Below are 15,181 nucleotides of genomic sequence, written 5' to 3'. Positions count from 1 at the left end.
AGTGTGTGCTGGGAGCTGTTATTCCTCCTCATATATCACTGTACTGTCCCCTCCTCCTATATAATAATAATACCACATAGTGTGTGCTGAAAGCTGTAATATTTCCCCTCATATATCACTGTACGGTCCCCTTTCCCCTATATAATAATAATACCACATATCAGTGTGTGCTGGGAGCTGTGTTATTCCCCCTCATATATCACTGTACAGTCCCCTCTCCCCTATATAATAATAATACCACATATCAGTGTGTGCTGGGAGCTGTGTTATTCCCCCTCATATATAACTGTACAGTCCCCTCTCCCCCTATATAATAATAATACCACATATCAGTGTGTGCTGGGAGCTGTGTTATTCCCCCTCATATATCACTGTACAGTCCCCTCTCCCCTATATAATAATAATACCACATATCAGTGTGTGCTGGGAGCTATGTTATTCCCCCTCATATATAACTGTACAGTCCCCTCTCCCCCTATATAATAATAATACCACATATCAGTGTGTGCTGGGAGCTGTGTTATTCCCCCTCATATATCACTGTAGTCCCCTCTCCCCCTATATAATAATAATACCACATATCAGTGTGTGCTGGAAGCTGTGTTATTCCCTCTCATATATCACTGTACAGTCCCCTCTCCCCTATATAATAATAATACCACATATCAGTGTGTGCTGGGAGCTATGTTATTCCCCCTCATATATAACTGTACAGTCCCCTCTCCCCCTATATAATAATAATACCACATATCAGTGTGTGCTGGGAGCTGTGTTATTCCCTCTCATATATCACTGTACAGTCCCCTCTCCCCTATATAATAATAATACCACATATCAGTGTGTGCTGGGAGCTGTGTTATTCCCTCTCATATATCACTGCACGGTCCCCTCTCCCCTATATAATAATAATAGCACATATCAGTGTGTGCTGGGAGCTGTGTTATTCCCCCTATCTAATAATAATATAATTTATAATGGACACGTTACCTAGCTCCGGCTGTCCGGAATATCTATGACAAAATGGCAGCTAAAGCCCCTGTGGCCCCGCCCCCTCTGCTCTGTGACTGGTAGACTATAAGAATATGGCCGCCGGTCACCGTACAAGCGGACACCATTAGATAATACTGTTGTTAATCTAGTGATGAAGCTGCTAGCGGCAGTTGCCAGTGGCTGCCTGATTGGCTACTCGCTACTGCCAATCACCGCACTGAGGGGGAGCGGTTACTTCGATTAGAGGGGCGGGGCAGACAGTAGCCATAGCTACACGGAGGTGAGTAGTGCGGGGCGTGGTTATCAACAGGGGGCGTTTCTTTTTTGTCGGCAGCTTCCGGGTCGCATTCCACTAACATCAGGAAGAAGCAGCAGGTGATGGTATTTATTGTTATTATACAGGGGGAGCAGACTGTGGTGCCTCAATACTTTCATCATACAGGCAGAGCAGACACCAGTGTTATATATAATACAGGGGTAACAGACCCTGGTGTTATGTTCAGCTGGAGCAACCTCTAGTGCTGCAATATGTATATACAGGTAGAGCAGACGCCAGTGTTGGTATATTACAGGTGGAGCAGATGCTTTGTTACTGTAATACAGCTTCAGCAGACTCTGGTGCTGCATAATTATACAGGTAACAACAACAGAAGCAGAAAGTTCTCTCTATATTTTGGGGCACTCACCCTACTAATAATATAACGTAACCTGTAATAGTGTCAGTAAGAAATGACCGAGGTGTTATCCGTATAGCGCAATAAGTCAGGAAATACACACAATGTAACAGAAAGACGATATAAAGCCTGGTCTAACCAGGGCCAATAACCCCTCAGCACTGACCAGCTGTGTGATGGGAGACGTATATAGTGATTATCTGTATCATTTATGGTCAGACATATACATCATCACCCAGTGCTCAGAGGTATGGGGAATAGATATATATCACACTAAGTGTAAGGAGGAAGATTCCCTCTGTGTAATAAAGTGTCGGTAACCAGTAGAAGCGTCTGTATTTGATTTTTGATACAAAATAGGACCTTTGGCCTTTTTATGGTTTGTGTATTATAGTGTAACCTATTTATGTGTCTGAGTTTTTAATCACATGATATAATTGCCAGTAATTAAGTTATTTGCAGCAGTGCTCCCACCCTTGGTGTATATATACATTTAGAATCTGTGTGTATATATATACAAACAAAGTATTTCCTAGAGAAGCACGTTGTGCCCCCTATGGAAACAAATGAAGCGGCACTCCCATGATGAAAAAAGACGAAGTGTATTAAAAGATTACATGATACACTGTAAAAGTCGACGTTTCAAGGCCTCCTAGGACCTTATCTTCAGGACCAGTGTAACACAGGGGGCACAACGTGCTTCTCTAGGAAATATTTTGTTTACATGCTGAATTTAACAAGGCACCCATTAATATTTGGACTAATTGGGCTAGTGCCAAACCACAATGTTGTGTGGATGTGTGTGTGTGTATATATATATATATATGTGTGTGTATATATCTATATATCTATCTGTATATATATATACATACATACATACATACATACATACAGTCAGGTCCATAAATATTGGGACATTGACAGAATTTTCATATTTTGGCCTCTATTCACCACCACAATGGTTTTGAAATGAAACAAACAAGATGTGATTTAACTGCAGACTTTCAGATTTAATTTGAGGGTAATTACATCCAAATCAGGTGAACGGTGTAGGAATTATAACGGTTTCTATATGTGCCTCCCACTTTTTAGGGGGCCAAAAGTAATGGGACAAACTAAACAATCCTAAATCTAACTTTCACTTTTTAATACTTTGTTGCAAATCCTTTGCAGGCAATTACAACCTGAAGTCTGGAACGCATAGACATCACCAGATGCTGGGTTTCATCCCTGGTGATGCTCTGCCAGGCCTCTACTGCAAATGTCTTCAGTTCCTGCTTGTTCTTGGGGCATTTTCCCTTCAGTTTTGTCTTCATCAAGTGAAATGCATGCTCAAGCGGATTCAGGTCAGGGGATTGACTTGGCCATTGCATAACATTCCACTTTTTAGCCTTAAAAAACTCTTTGGTTGCTTTTGCAGTATGCTTCGGGTCATTGTCCATCTGCACTGTGAAGCGCTGGCCAATGAGTTCTGAAGCATTTGACTGAATATGAGCATATAATATTGCCCGAAACACTTCAGAATTCATTCTGCTGCTTTTGTCAGCAGTCACATCATCAATAAATACAAGGGAACCAGTTCCATTGGCAGCCATACATGCCCACTCCATGACACTACCACCACCATGCTTCACTGATGAGGTGGTATGTTTTGGATCATGAGCAGTTCCTTTCCTTCTCTTCCCATCACTCTGGTACAAGTTGATCTTTGTCTCATCTGTCCATAGGATGTTGTTCCAGAACTGTAATGGCTTTTTTAGATGTTGTTTGGCAAACTCTAATCTGGTCTTCCTGTTTTTGTGGCTCACCAATGGTTTGCATCTTGTGGTGAACCCTCTATATTCACTCTTGTGAAGTCTTCTCTTGATTGTTGACTTTGACACACATACATCTACCTCCTGGAGAGTGTTCTTGATTTGGCCAACTGTTGTGAAGGGGTTTTTCTTCACCAGGGAAATAATTCTTTTGTCATCCACCACAGTTGTTTTCCGTGGTCTTCCGGGTCTTTTGGTGTTGCTGAGCTCTACGGTGCGGTCTTTCTTTTTAAGAATGTTCCAAACAGTTGATTTGGCCTCACCTAATATTTTTGCTCTCTCTCTGATGGGTTTGTTTTGATTTTTCAGCCTAATGATGGCTTGCTTCACTGATAGTGACAGCTCTTTGGATCTCATATTTAGAGTCGATAGCAACTGATTCCAAATGCAAATGTCACACCAAGAATCAACTCCAGACCTTTTACCTGCTTAATTGATAATGAAATAACGAGGGAATAGCCCACACCTGTCCATGAAATAGCTTTTGAGTTGATAGTCCCATTACTTTTGGCCCCTTAAAAAGTGGGAGGCACATATAGAAACCGTTGTAATTCCTACACCGTTCACCCGATTTGGATATAATTACCCTCAAATTAAATCTGAAAGTCTGCAGTTAAAGCACATCTTGTTTGTTTCATTTCAAAACCATTGTGGTGGTGAATAGAGGCCCAAATCTGAAAATTCTGTCAATGTCCCAATATTTATGGACCTGACTGTACATACATACACACACACACAGTATGTGAGTGTGTAACCGACTTTAGTGTTAGGGGCTCTGATACTATGGTTACAACCTGTGTTAATTCTCTTTAGTCTTTCCTAGTGCCCCCTCCCAGCCTCTGATGATTACGGACACCTAAAGTGGACATAAGAACATTCCCACAGGTGAGATTGTCACTATCCTGTGATTTATAATTATTCCCATCTTCCAGCCGTCTCCTTGTACAGAATATCACACATTAATAAATAACGCAATAAAGAACATTACTATATATTAGTCTGGATCTTTTTTCCCTCACAAAGTCTGGCCTCTGGGTATACGGTAGACCAGGATGAAACAAGGGACCCGATTGCCAGGTTCCCTCACAGATGTGGCCCTTAGTACATCCCATACATTTTTAGCCAATTTAGATGCACATGTAGGTAACAATTTCCTCTTCGTTGGCCAATACCACTAATATCATCCTCAGTAATACAATAATACAGATCAGTGGTAGATGGAGCATCAGATGTAATATCTCTGTAGTTATTAGGGAATAACAGGACACATGTATTACTAGTGGTTAGATGGCGATGTGACTAAGGTCTGATTCTCAGTAATACAATAATACAGATCAGTGGTAGATGGAGCATCAGATGTAATATCCCTGTAGTTATTAGGGAATAACAGGACACATGTATTACTAGTGGTGTTAGATGGAGATGTGACTAAGGGCTGATTCTCAGTAATACAATAATACAGATCAGTGGTAGATGTAGCATTAGATGTAATATCCATGTAGTTATTAGGGAATAACAGGACACATGTATTACTAGTGGTGTTAGATGGAGATGTGACTAAGGGATGATTCTCAGTAATACAATAATACAGATCAGTGGTAGATGGAGCATCAGATGTAATAACCCTGTAGTTATTAGGGAATAGCAGGACACATGTATTACTAGTGGTGTTAGATGGAGATGTGACTAAGGACTGATTCTCAGTAATACAATAATACAGATCAGTGGTAGATGGAGCATCAGCTGTAATAACCCTGTAGTTATTAGGGAATTGCAGGACACATGTATTACTAGTGGTGTTAGATGGAGATGTGACGAAGGCTGATTCTCAGTAATACAATAATACAGATCAGTGGTAGATGGAGTATCAGCTGTAATAACCCTGTAGTTATTAGGGAATAACAGGACACGTGTATTACTAGTGGTGTTAGATGGAGATGTGACTAAGGTCTGATTCTCAGTAATACAATAATACAGATCAGTGGTAGATGGAGCATTAGCTGTAATAACCCTGTAGATATTAGGGAATAACAGGACACATGTATTACTAGTGGTGTTATATGGAGATGTGACTAAGGGCTGATTCTCTATCACCATATTTCTTAGAGCTGATATAGAGTGATACAAAGAAACTAACCTTTGTTCCAAAATATAACCCCTCACTTATCACCCGACCACCTACACACACACATACACCTATTGCCTCTCACAGTAACTACCTGAGTAAATAGAGCTTTTTTTGTAATTTAAAACAACCTTTACCATGAGAGCTCTCAGATTTCAAAGTACATCTTTCGGTGGTGCACGTTTAAGTATGATCCCTGTTTTTTGTATACACTAGATAAGTGAGCTTATCTAGTGTATATGCTATATTAAAGACAAAGACAGGAGTTAAATGACTGGGAATACTATGGCTTTGATTCAATTAGACGCAAAGGGGTGAGTTACCGCTGCGACGGCATGAAATCGCAACCAACTTACCCGCAACCTGCTCCGCTCATGGCCCGATCTAACCCCGCAACCGTGTATATTTATATGAGTGTGGTGGCACCGTAAGTGTGGCATATAACTGTACTTACTTGTGGATGCGACTGTCATGTCTAATTGAATCGACTCTAAATCCTGGGGAGTGTCACAGTGACATCACTTATATCTATAGTAATAATACAGGGACATGACTGGGGAGGTGAGGGGATCTGGAAGTGTCAGTGTGACATCCCTTATATCTATAGTAATAATACAGGGACATGACTTGGGAAGTGAGAGGGACTGGGAGTGTCACAGTGACATCACTTATATCTATAGTAATAACACAGGGACATGACTGGGGAGGTGACGGGATCTGGAAGTGTCAGTGTGACATCCCTTATATCTATAGTAATAATACAGGGACATGACTGGGGAGGTGACGGGATCTGGAAGTGTCAGTGTGACATCCCTTACATCTATAGTAATAATCAGTGATATTTTTCAGGGGGAACGGTCAGGAACACACTTCCTGAAGCTCTTTAGCAAATTTACGTCATCGGGTACGGTGTTCCTGAACCTGTCTGCAAAGAGGATTTTAGGGGCACTTGCAAAAACGAGTAATTGGCCCCGGACCGGCAGCCATGCTACAATGGCAATCATCAAGAAGAAAGGGACAGCCGTAGCATTTCAGATAAGCTGCCAGCTATGAGACAATCATAGCTCATTGACCAGCAGCCAATCAGTAGTGGCTGCCGGTCTGTGAGCTGTGATTGGCTCGCAGTCGGCAGTTTTTTGAAATGCTGAGGCTGTACCTCAATCTAGATGACTGTCAGGACCAGCTCGTGCAGTGCGAACTGTATGTGGTCGGGTGTTCAAGAATATTGAAAAATGGCGCTGCTTGTGTATAGTACTTTTGTGAACAGTGGAAAGAATAAATATACTTATCCGTATAAATGCAGTTATAGACGTCAGTCCTAAGGTCCTCTCTTTGTCTTTACCAGAGGTCCCGCAGATATAGGGAAAAAGGGTATATATATGACGTCAGTGTGAGATGTTCTTAAAATTTATAATATATACTGTTTCTTCAAGACTTAATTTGAAGAAAGAGAAAGATGAGGCGTACCCCAACTCACTGAATATAGAGATGGGTACACTCCTATAATGATATCTTTGATCTATCACAAGGTATGTATCCACACCTAGAACTTACAGTCCTATCAAGCGGTGCAAAACATATAAAGGTATCTTTAGTTTCAAACAGAATACTTGAAAGCAGAGAAGCTTACCAGTACTCATAAAACTGAAAGTTGTCCTCCACTTATAAAGGTATCTTTTCATTCCTCCATAATCAACAATGGGTATTGCAAAGTTTTTCCATAAAAATAAATTTATTTTAATGACAAAAAGCATTAAAACATATAAAACATTCTCAGAGGGATATAAACCGCAATGTGAACAGCTGAGGTATACATATGGTGTGGAGGTAATTAGGGTCCAGTCCCCAAACACATGTCCAAATAACTAAACACCTCTCCGCACCTACCTCCAGTATGTTCGCAACATGCATTAGTCCAAGTGAGAATGTCCCCTTCTAGCCAACGCGTTTCGAGACTGAGTCTCTTTATCAAGGCATGAAGGTAAATTGCTGAGTTTCCAGTTTATATACCAGTCTCCCTGGAATCCAAAAGATGGCGTCTTCGCTACTTCCGGTCCGCACGAAAATGACTCCTCCTTCTCCACTGGATAACAGCGGACCCTCCTTTATCCACTTAGTCCCCGCTGCCTTCCTCCCCATAACAAAGTGGGACCGACTGCACACGCGTAGTCCACATGATCGCGGGTCGTCAGAACACAATCTCCGGGTCTCCACCGGAAGCTGTAATCCAACTCCAAAGGATTCTGGGAGATGTAGTCTTTTCCTTTTAGACACAGTCCCAGACCGAGTATTCTACAAGTCTCCAACGTAACTTCCGTTTAAAACATAGTGGATTCTGGGAGATGTAGTTTCTCTTTTTGAAAACGGAATGGTCACAAGTTTGGATGAATCTATTAGACAGAATCAAGTGTTAGTATTAGGTAAATCAGATCTTTAACAATATACAACTGGACCTTAAAAGTGATATCCCATATTAAGAACAGATAGTAGTTTAACACATTAAAACTCAATTGGATGTGAATAATTACTAATAAAAATAATATTAATAGCAATAATTAGGATTAAGAATAAAAAATTGAAACACTAAATAAAAACCATTTTAACTCAAAATCTTGATTGAGTCCTCTTGGATGGAGGGTTTTAAGTTTAAATATAGTCTTCATCTCCGTTTTAGCAAGATTTTGTTCGACATTTTTATCCCTCCAGGACGCTTTCACATGTATCAATCCTAAAAAACGTTTGATATGTGAAACTGAACAATCGTGTGATTTTAAAATGATTAGACCGAGAATGTGTGGTAAGTCCTTTTTTGATGTTCCTAAGGTGTTCGGAAAGTCGCACTTTTAAAGGTCTTGTGGTCCGTCCATTATACACCAATCCACAACACATTCTACAAGATAAATTACATTTGATGTGTTACATGTTATAAAATCTTGTATTTTAAAATTTACACCATTGATCTGTACTTCTGTATGTTTCATGTTGTTATCCTTGACATGCCTACAGCCCATACACAATCCACACCGATGGAAACCCTTTGTCCGTACAAGGGGCCTGATTCAGACCCACTCGCGAGCGGCTGTCCGCCCGCAAGTGGGTCGATGTTATGGACTGAGCATGCGCACGACGGAGGGAGCTCCGTCATGCGCATGCGCCAGACGCGACGAGCGAAGGAAAGTCCTTCGCTCGTTGTGTCCGATCAAAGGGGGCGTGTTGTCAATGTTGATTGACAGCACGCCCCCTTTGGTGGGCGTGCCGGGGGCGTGCCTCCCTGACGGGGGCGTTCCCACGGGAACGCCTCCCGTCAGAAGCCGGCCCAATGACATCACTAGTGATGTCAGTGGGAGTGATTTTGGCTCTGATAGAGCCAAAATCACTCCGGAGCTTGCGGTTGAAAACCTCAACTGCAGGCTCCGGCTCGCAATTTCGATGGTCGCGATGGTCACGACCATCGCGGCCATCACAATGCACGCTCGTATAGCCTGTGGGTGGTGACCCACAGCTATACGAGCGTCCAGGAGGACGCTCCATTTTCATGGAGCCCGGCCCTCATTCAGAGCGTGCGCTCTGCTCAGAGCGTACGGCTCTGAATGAGGGCCAAGGTTCCTTGTTGGTATAGGTAACATGCTTTTTACCAAGAAGTTCTTAAAATTCTTAGATTTACGATAAATAAAAGTAGGATGGTCTGGGATTACTTCTCGTAATACAGGATCCCTTTGTAAAAGGTGCCAATGTTTCCGAAAGATTTTTTCTACTAGTTTATGTTGTGAATCATAACCAGTAATCATAGCCCATTTAAGCCTATCATTTTTACTGTCATCTTTCTTTACCCTGTTAATACCATATAAATTCGATCTCTCTTTCTCCATTGTCTCTTGTATAGCCTTATCCAGACCTTTTGATTCGTACCCCTTAATTAAAAAGTCATTTTTCATCTGAGAAATTTGATCTTTGTGTATATCCTCTCTGCTGCAATTACGCTTAACCCTTAGAAATTGACTTTTTGGTACTTCTTTTAACCACTGCCTGTGATTTTGACTATCTATTGGAATAAAGGAATTGATATCCGTGGATTTTTTATAGGTTTTTGTGTGAATCTTATTCTCCTCTATGTAAACAGTCAAATCTAAGAAATGTATCTCCAATTGACTGTATGTCAAAGTGAGATGCACATTTACATCATTCACATCCAGGTATGAAAAGAATTGGACGAGATCATCTTCTGTACCTTTCCATAGCAGCATCACATCATCGATGTAACGGTACCATTTAATGAGGTTTGTGCCCCAAGCTATGCCACTGTACACATGAGTCTCTTCAAAGAACCTCATGAACAGATTGGCATAGCTTGGGGCAAACTTAGTCCCCATAGCTGTCCCTGTGCGTTGGAGAAAAAATTTGCCATTAAAAAGAAAATAATTATTTTCTAAAATAAACTTAATGGCTAACAACACAAAATCCTTCCTTTCTGATGATAACTCCATTTTCTCCAAAGACCATTTTATCGCCTCTAGGCCTTTTACATGTAATATACAAGTATATAGGGACGTAACATCGGCCGAAGCCAACCAGATATCTTCTGCCCACACAAAATCATTATTTTCCTCCAAAATGTCACCTGTATCTCTTAAGATGGATTAGCAATTACCAATGGCTGTAAAATACCATCTATGAGTGATGACAGGTTGGAAGTCAAACTATCCGTCCCCACTATGATAGGTCTTCCCGGGGGATTTCGTAACACTTTTGTGCACCTTAGGTAACACATACATCGTGGGAATTATGGGATTTGTATGTGGTTGGCTCCAGAGGACATCCCCACCCTCCACCCAGCCACTGGTGAGGAAGCTTTATGATGAAGGAAAAGTGAGGGGGGAGGGAAGGGGTGGCAGTGTTGCACAGAGCGCAGTGCACTGTCAAACACATACTGACCTGCAGAGTGCTAACAACCGGAGCCGCCACTGATGGCTGTCATTCCTGGACGGATGCGGGTCTGGTATCTATCACCCCCCAGTCCAGAGGTCAGTTACAGTGTTCCTTGCCCTGTGCTCCCTGCCCCCAGTCCAGCGTTCCCTCACAGACCAGTGTTCCCTGCCCTCCCCCCATTTGTACAGCATTCCCTGTAATGTGCCCACCCAGGTCCACCCTTCCCTACCATGTGCCCTCCAGTCCAGCATTCCCTACCATGTGGCTCCCCCATCCAGCCTTCCCTGCCCTGTGTCCCCCATTAAGTTCCAACCTTCCCTTTCATTTGCCACCCCCGCACCATGTCTAGACATCCCTGTGCCTCCAATAGATCCAGCCCACCCTGTTTTGCACTTCCTCTTAGTCCAGCCCTTCCTGCCTTGCATACCAGCTTGGTCCAGCACTCCCTACCCACAGCCCAAACTTCAAATTTAAAAAAAAAATTGGTTACACACCAGCTGATGCCCCACCCCAATTTTAGCTCTGCCCAGATTGCCCACAGCCCCTTCCCCCAAGAATGGTTCCACCCACCTATTTTTCTACCAAAATAGCACTGGTAATAATACAGGGACATGACTGGGGAGGTCAAGGGATCTGGGAGTGTCACTGTGACATCACTTATATCTATAGTAATAATACAGGGACATGACTGGGGAGGTGAGGGGATCTGGGAGTGTCACTCTGACATCACTTATATATAGTAATAATAGAGGAACATGACTGGGGAGGTGAGGGGATATGGGAGTGTCACAGTGACATCACTTATATCTAGTAATAATACATGACAGTACAACTAGGGGATGTGTCTGGGTGATGACTATATCATTGTGTGTGTCAGGTTCCTATAAGGTGTCAGGATGTCACTGTCTATGTCTCCATGCAGGAGAGGGTATATATAGAGGAACACGGGTCTGTACAAGGACGTGATGATGGAGAATCACCGGCCCCTCACATCACTGGGTAAGAGGTGACTGTCATTTATTGTACAGGGTAGAGCAGGTATGGGAGCCCTATATACACACATTACCTGATGAGCACATATATACAATTTACTCAGTCACTGTGTTTCCTATAGATGGACCCAGTAATAGAAATACCACAGAGAGATGTCCCCATCATCTTTATTCACCGGATTGTACAGAGGAGAGTCACAGGACCCCACAGGAGCATCAGGTAGATACCAGTATACCAAAGTGATTGTGACTATATGATCTATAGAGAATCTGTGTGTGTATTATACACAGATTATTTTACTGTTTATTCTCAATTAAATTAGACTTGATTATTTTATGGGTCATTTAGAGTGAAGATCTTGCTGATATTAAGGTAGAAGATACAGAGGGAGAAGAAGAGACGTATGTGTCTGATATGAAGGCAGAAGATATAGAGGGAGAAGAAGAGACGTATGTGACTGATATGAAGGAAGAAGATACAGAGGGAGAAGAAGAGACGTATGTGACTGATATAAAGGTAGAAGTTATAGAGGGAGAAGAGACGTATGTGACTGATATGAAGGCAGAATATATAGAGGGAGAAGAAGAGACGTATATGACTGATATAAAGGTAGAAGATACAGAGGGAGAAGAAGAGACATATGTGAGGGGTGATCAGGAGTGTAAAGAGGAGGAAATCCCTGGAGATATCAACACAGGTGAGTAATAAACACTTATCTCAGAAAAGAGTCACATACTCTGTTCAGTCACTACAGCAATCTATTATCCTACACCCTCCTCTGTCAGTACAAACTAATGAGTAAAATGTATATGCACAGGGGGGGAAGCAGGAGCCATCTGCCATTATTATACTCCTGCTGTCCCCCCTCACATCATGTCACTGTGTGTTACCAGCCCAGAGATCTGACCAGTCTCCTCCCCACACTCTCTGGTGTATCTCATACATCAGCAGCCATCAGTCCCTATTGTACTCCTGCTCTCCTCCTCACATCATGTCACTGTGTGTTACCAGCCCAGAGATCTGACCAGTCTCCTCCCCACACTCTCTGGTGTATCTCATACATCAGCAGCCATCAGTCCCTATTGTACTCCTGCTCTCCTCCTCACATCATGTCACTGTATGTTTCCAGCTCTTAGATCTGACCAGTCTCCTCCCCACACTCTCTGGTGTATCTCATACATCAGGAGCCATCAGCCCCTATTATACTCCTGCTCTCCCCCTCACATCATGTCACTGTGTGTTACCAGCCCAGAGATCTGACCAGTCTCCTCCCCACACTCATGATATCTTTGTCTGCTACAAGCTACTTATGTTCTTTACTGTCCACTACAAAAATGACCTTTGTCGATGGTCCTCCCCATGCCCTTCAATGGGGTATTACCCATGATCCTTCCTGACCACTACTGCCTGACATGATCAATGATCACTAATGGTAATAACATCTTTGCATGTGATTTCTTGTACTGATTTTATTCTGTTGTACCAGAGATATGAACCAGACCTGTATAAATATCTTTTAGGAAAGTATTAAATTTTCTGCCTGGAGGTCCACAGCGAGAGCAATGGTGGATCCCGATTGTTAAAAATGTGGATTTTTCGGTTCCATTGTGCATGTTCCAGTAGATCCCCTTAGAGGCTAGAGCGTATCTAACCTCCAGTAAAGATATTAATTCCTAGAGAGATACAAACTGGTTATTTTACATTTACTGAGATAGAGATCCGGAGAGTGTGAGGACACAGCAGGATGCAACTAGTATGACCTGTGTGTGATATAATGTATAGACCATGCCTGCACTCTGTTACACATACTGAGATGGAGATATGGAGAGTGTGAGGACACAGCAGGGTACAGCTAGTATGTCCTGTGTGTGATATAATGTATAGACCATGCCTGCACTCTGTTACACATACTGAGATGGAGATATGGAGAGTGTGAGGACACAGCAGGATACAGCTAGTGTGACCTGTGTGTGATATAATGTATAGACCATGCCTGCACTCTGTTACACATACTGAGATGGAGATATGGAGAGTGTGAGGATACAGCTAGTATGTCCTGTGTATGATATAATGTATAGACCATGCCTGCACTCTGTTACATATACTGAGATGGAGATCCGGAGAGTGTGAGGACACAGCAGGATACAGCTAGTATGTCCTGTGTGTGATATAATGTATAGACCATGCCTGCACTCTGTTACATATACTGAGATGGAGATCCGGAGAGTGTGAGGACACAGCAGGATACAGCTAGTATGACCTGGGTGTGATATAATGTATAGACCATGCCTGCACTCTGTTACACATACTGAGATGGAGATATGGAGAGTGTGAGGACACAGCAGGGTGCAGCTAGTATGTCCTGTGTGTGATATAATATATAGACCATGCCTGCACTCTGTTACACATACTGAGATGGAGATATGGAGAGTGTGAGGACACAGCAGGGTGCAGCTAGTATGTCCTGTGTGTGATATAATATATAGACCATGCCTGCACTGTGTTACACATACTGAGATGGAGATCCGGAGAGTGTGAGGACACAGCAGGATACAGCTAGTATGTCCTGTGTGTGATATAATGTATAGACCATGTCTGCACTCTGTTACACATACTGAGATGGAGATATGGAGAGTGTGAGGACACAGCAGGATACAGCTAGTATGACCTGTGTGTGATATAATGTATAGACCCTGATTCAGAGCCGTACGCCCTGACAGAGCGCTCGCTCTGAATCAGGGCCATCCCTCTGAAATTAAGAGCAGCCTCCTGCAAGGCTCCACCGCAACAGTCTGCCAATTTCCCCTGTGGTGTGTTGTAGACACTTTAAAGGGTTGTGATCAGTCACCACAGTAAATTACCGGCCATACAAATGGAGCTTTAGCTTCTTCACAGTCCAAGCAATTTTCAAGCATTCCTTTTCAATTGTGGCGTACCCCACCTCCTGGAAAGACACAAATTATTCTAGCGCCCGAGTCAGACCAATGGGGAAATCACCTGCTGCAGTCATTTATATTGTGACCCCCACAAAAGCAACAGAAAATTAAAAAAACTCCTCTGGTCATTTCATATCAGTCAGAGGCTCTTATCAATTCTGAAAAATATTTTTTAGTTTATTTGTAATAAATACTTAGGTGTTAATCTAATTATTTGTTAATTGCGAGGTGCAATTTGCTGTTTTCTCTTCGAATTAGCACAGCTAATTAATTTTGCAATCCAATTAGCAACTTGCACTGAACCAGAGTAAATTTGCATTTTTCCATTTGCACCTCCCTGAGGGTGAGAGATGGAAAGGAAAATCTTTATTTTAAGAACCCCTTGGACATCCCCCCTAATGACTAATCAGGCATTTGGAAATTTCAAGTTAGCTTAATTAGTCCAATAATTACATGTCATTTTTGAGGGTAAAAAAATGGCCTCAAATTACCCCAAAATTAACTTTTTCGTTAGTTTAGGAACCCCAAATGTAATTAGTTTTTTTTTTATTGAAAAATAATTGTTTACTTCATTTTTTTTTACAATTTTTTAGTTTCCACAATGTAGCCCAAAATCTCCGTGTTTCCTACTTTTTTTGCAATTTTCATTTAATTAATTTGAGATTAAACAAAAAAGTTTGCTTTTTTATCATTTTTTTGCATCTTTTTAAACAAGAACACAAA

The 15,181-nt window shown here is 42.1% G+C and overlaps 1 protein-coding gene across 1 annotated transcript in view; it reads left to right on the top strand.

The window, feature by feature from the left end:
* The window catches only part of LOC148476841 (uncharacterized), a 223,941-nt gene that overhangs the window by 202,448 nt on the left and 6,312 nt on the right, over positions 1-15,181 (top strand). The window contains exons 24-26 of the mRNA XM_088457572.1: positions 10,363-10,469; positions 11,649-11,741; positions 11,871-12,219. Coding sequence (XP_088313698.1) covers positions 10,363-10,469; positions 11,649-11,741; positions 11,871-12,219 — 549 coding nt within the window. The remainder of the gene's footprint in view (positions 1-10,362; positions 10,470-11,648; positions 11,742-11,870; positions 12,220-15,181) is intronic.

This window comes from Taudactylus pleione, unplaced genomic scaffold, assembly GCF_031769625.1.
Source record: "Taudactylus pleione unplaced genomic scaffold, aTauple2 ptg000768l, whole genome shotgun sequence".
Taxonomy (NCBI): Eukaryota; Metazoa; Chordata; class Amphibia; order Anura; family Myobatrachidae; genus Taudactylus; species Taudactylus pleione.
The sequence above is the reverse complement of the archived record's forward strand: the minus strand, read 5'-3'. Positions and strand labels throughout refer to the sequence as shown.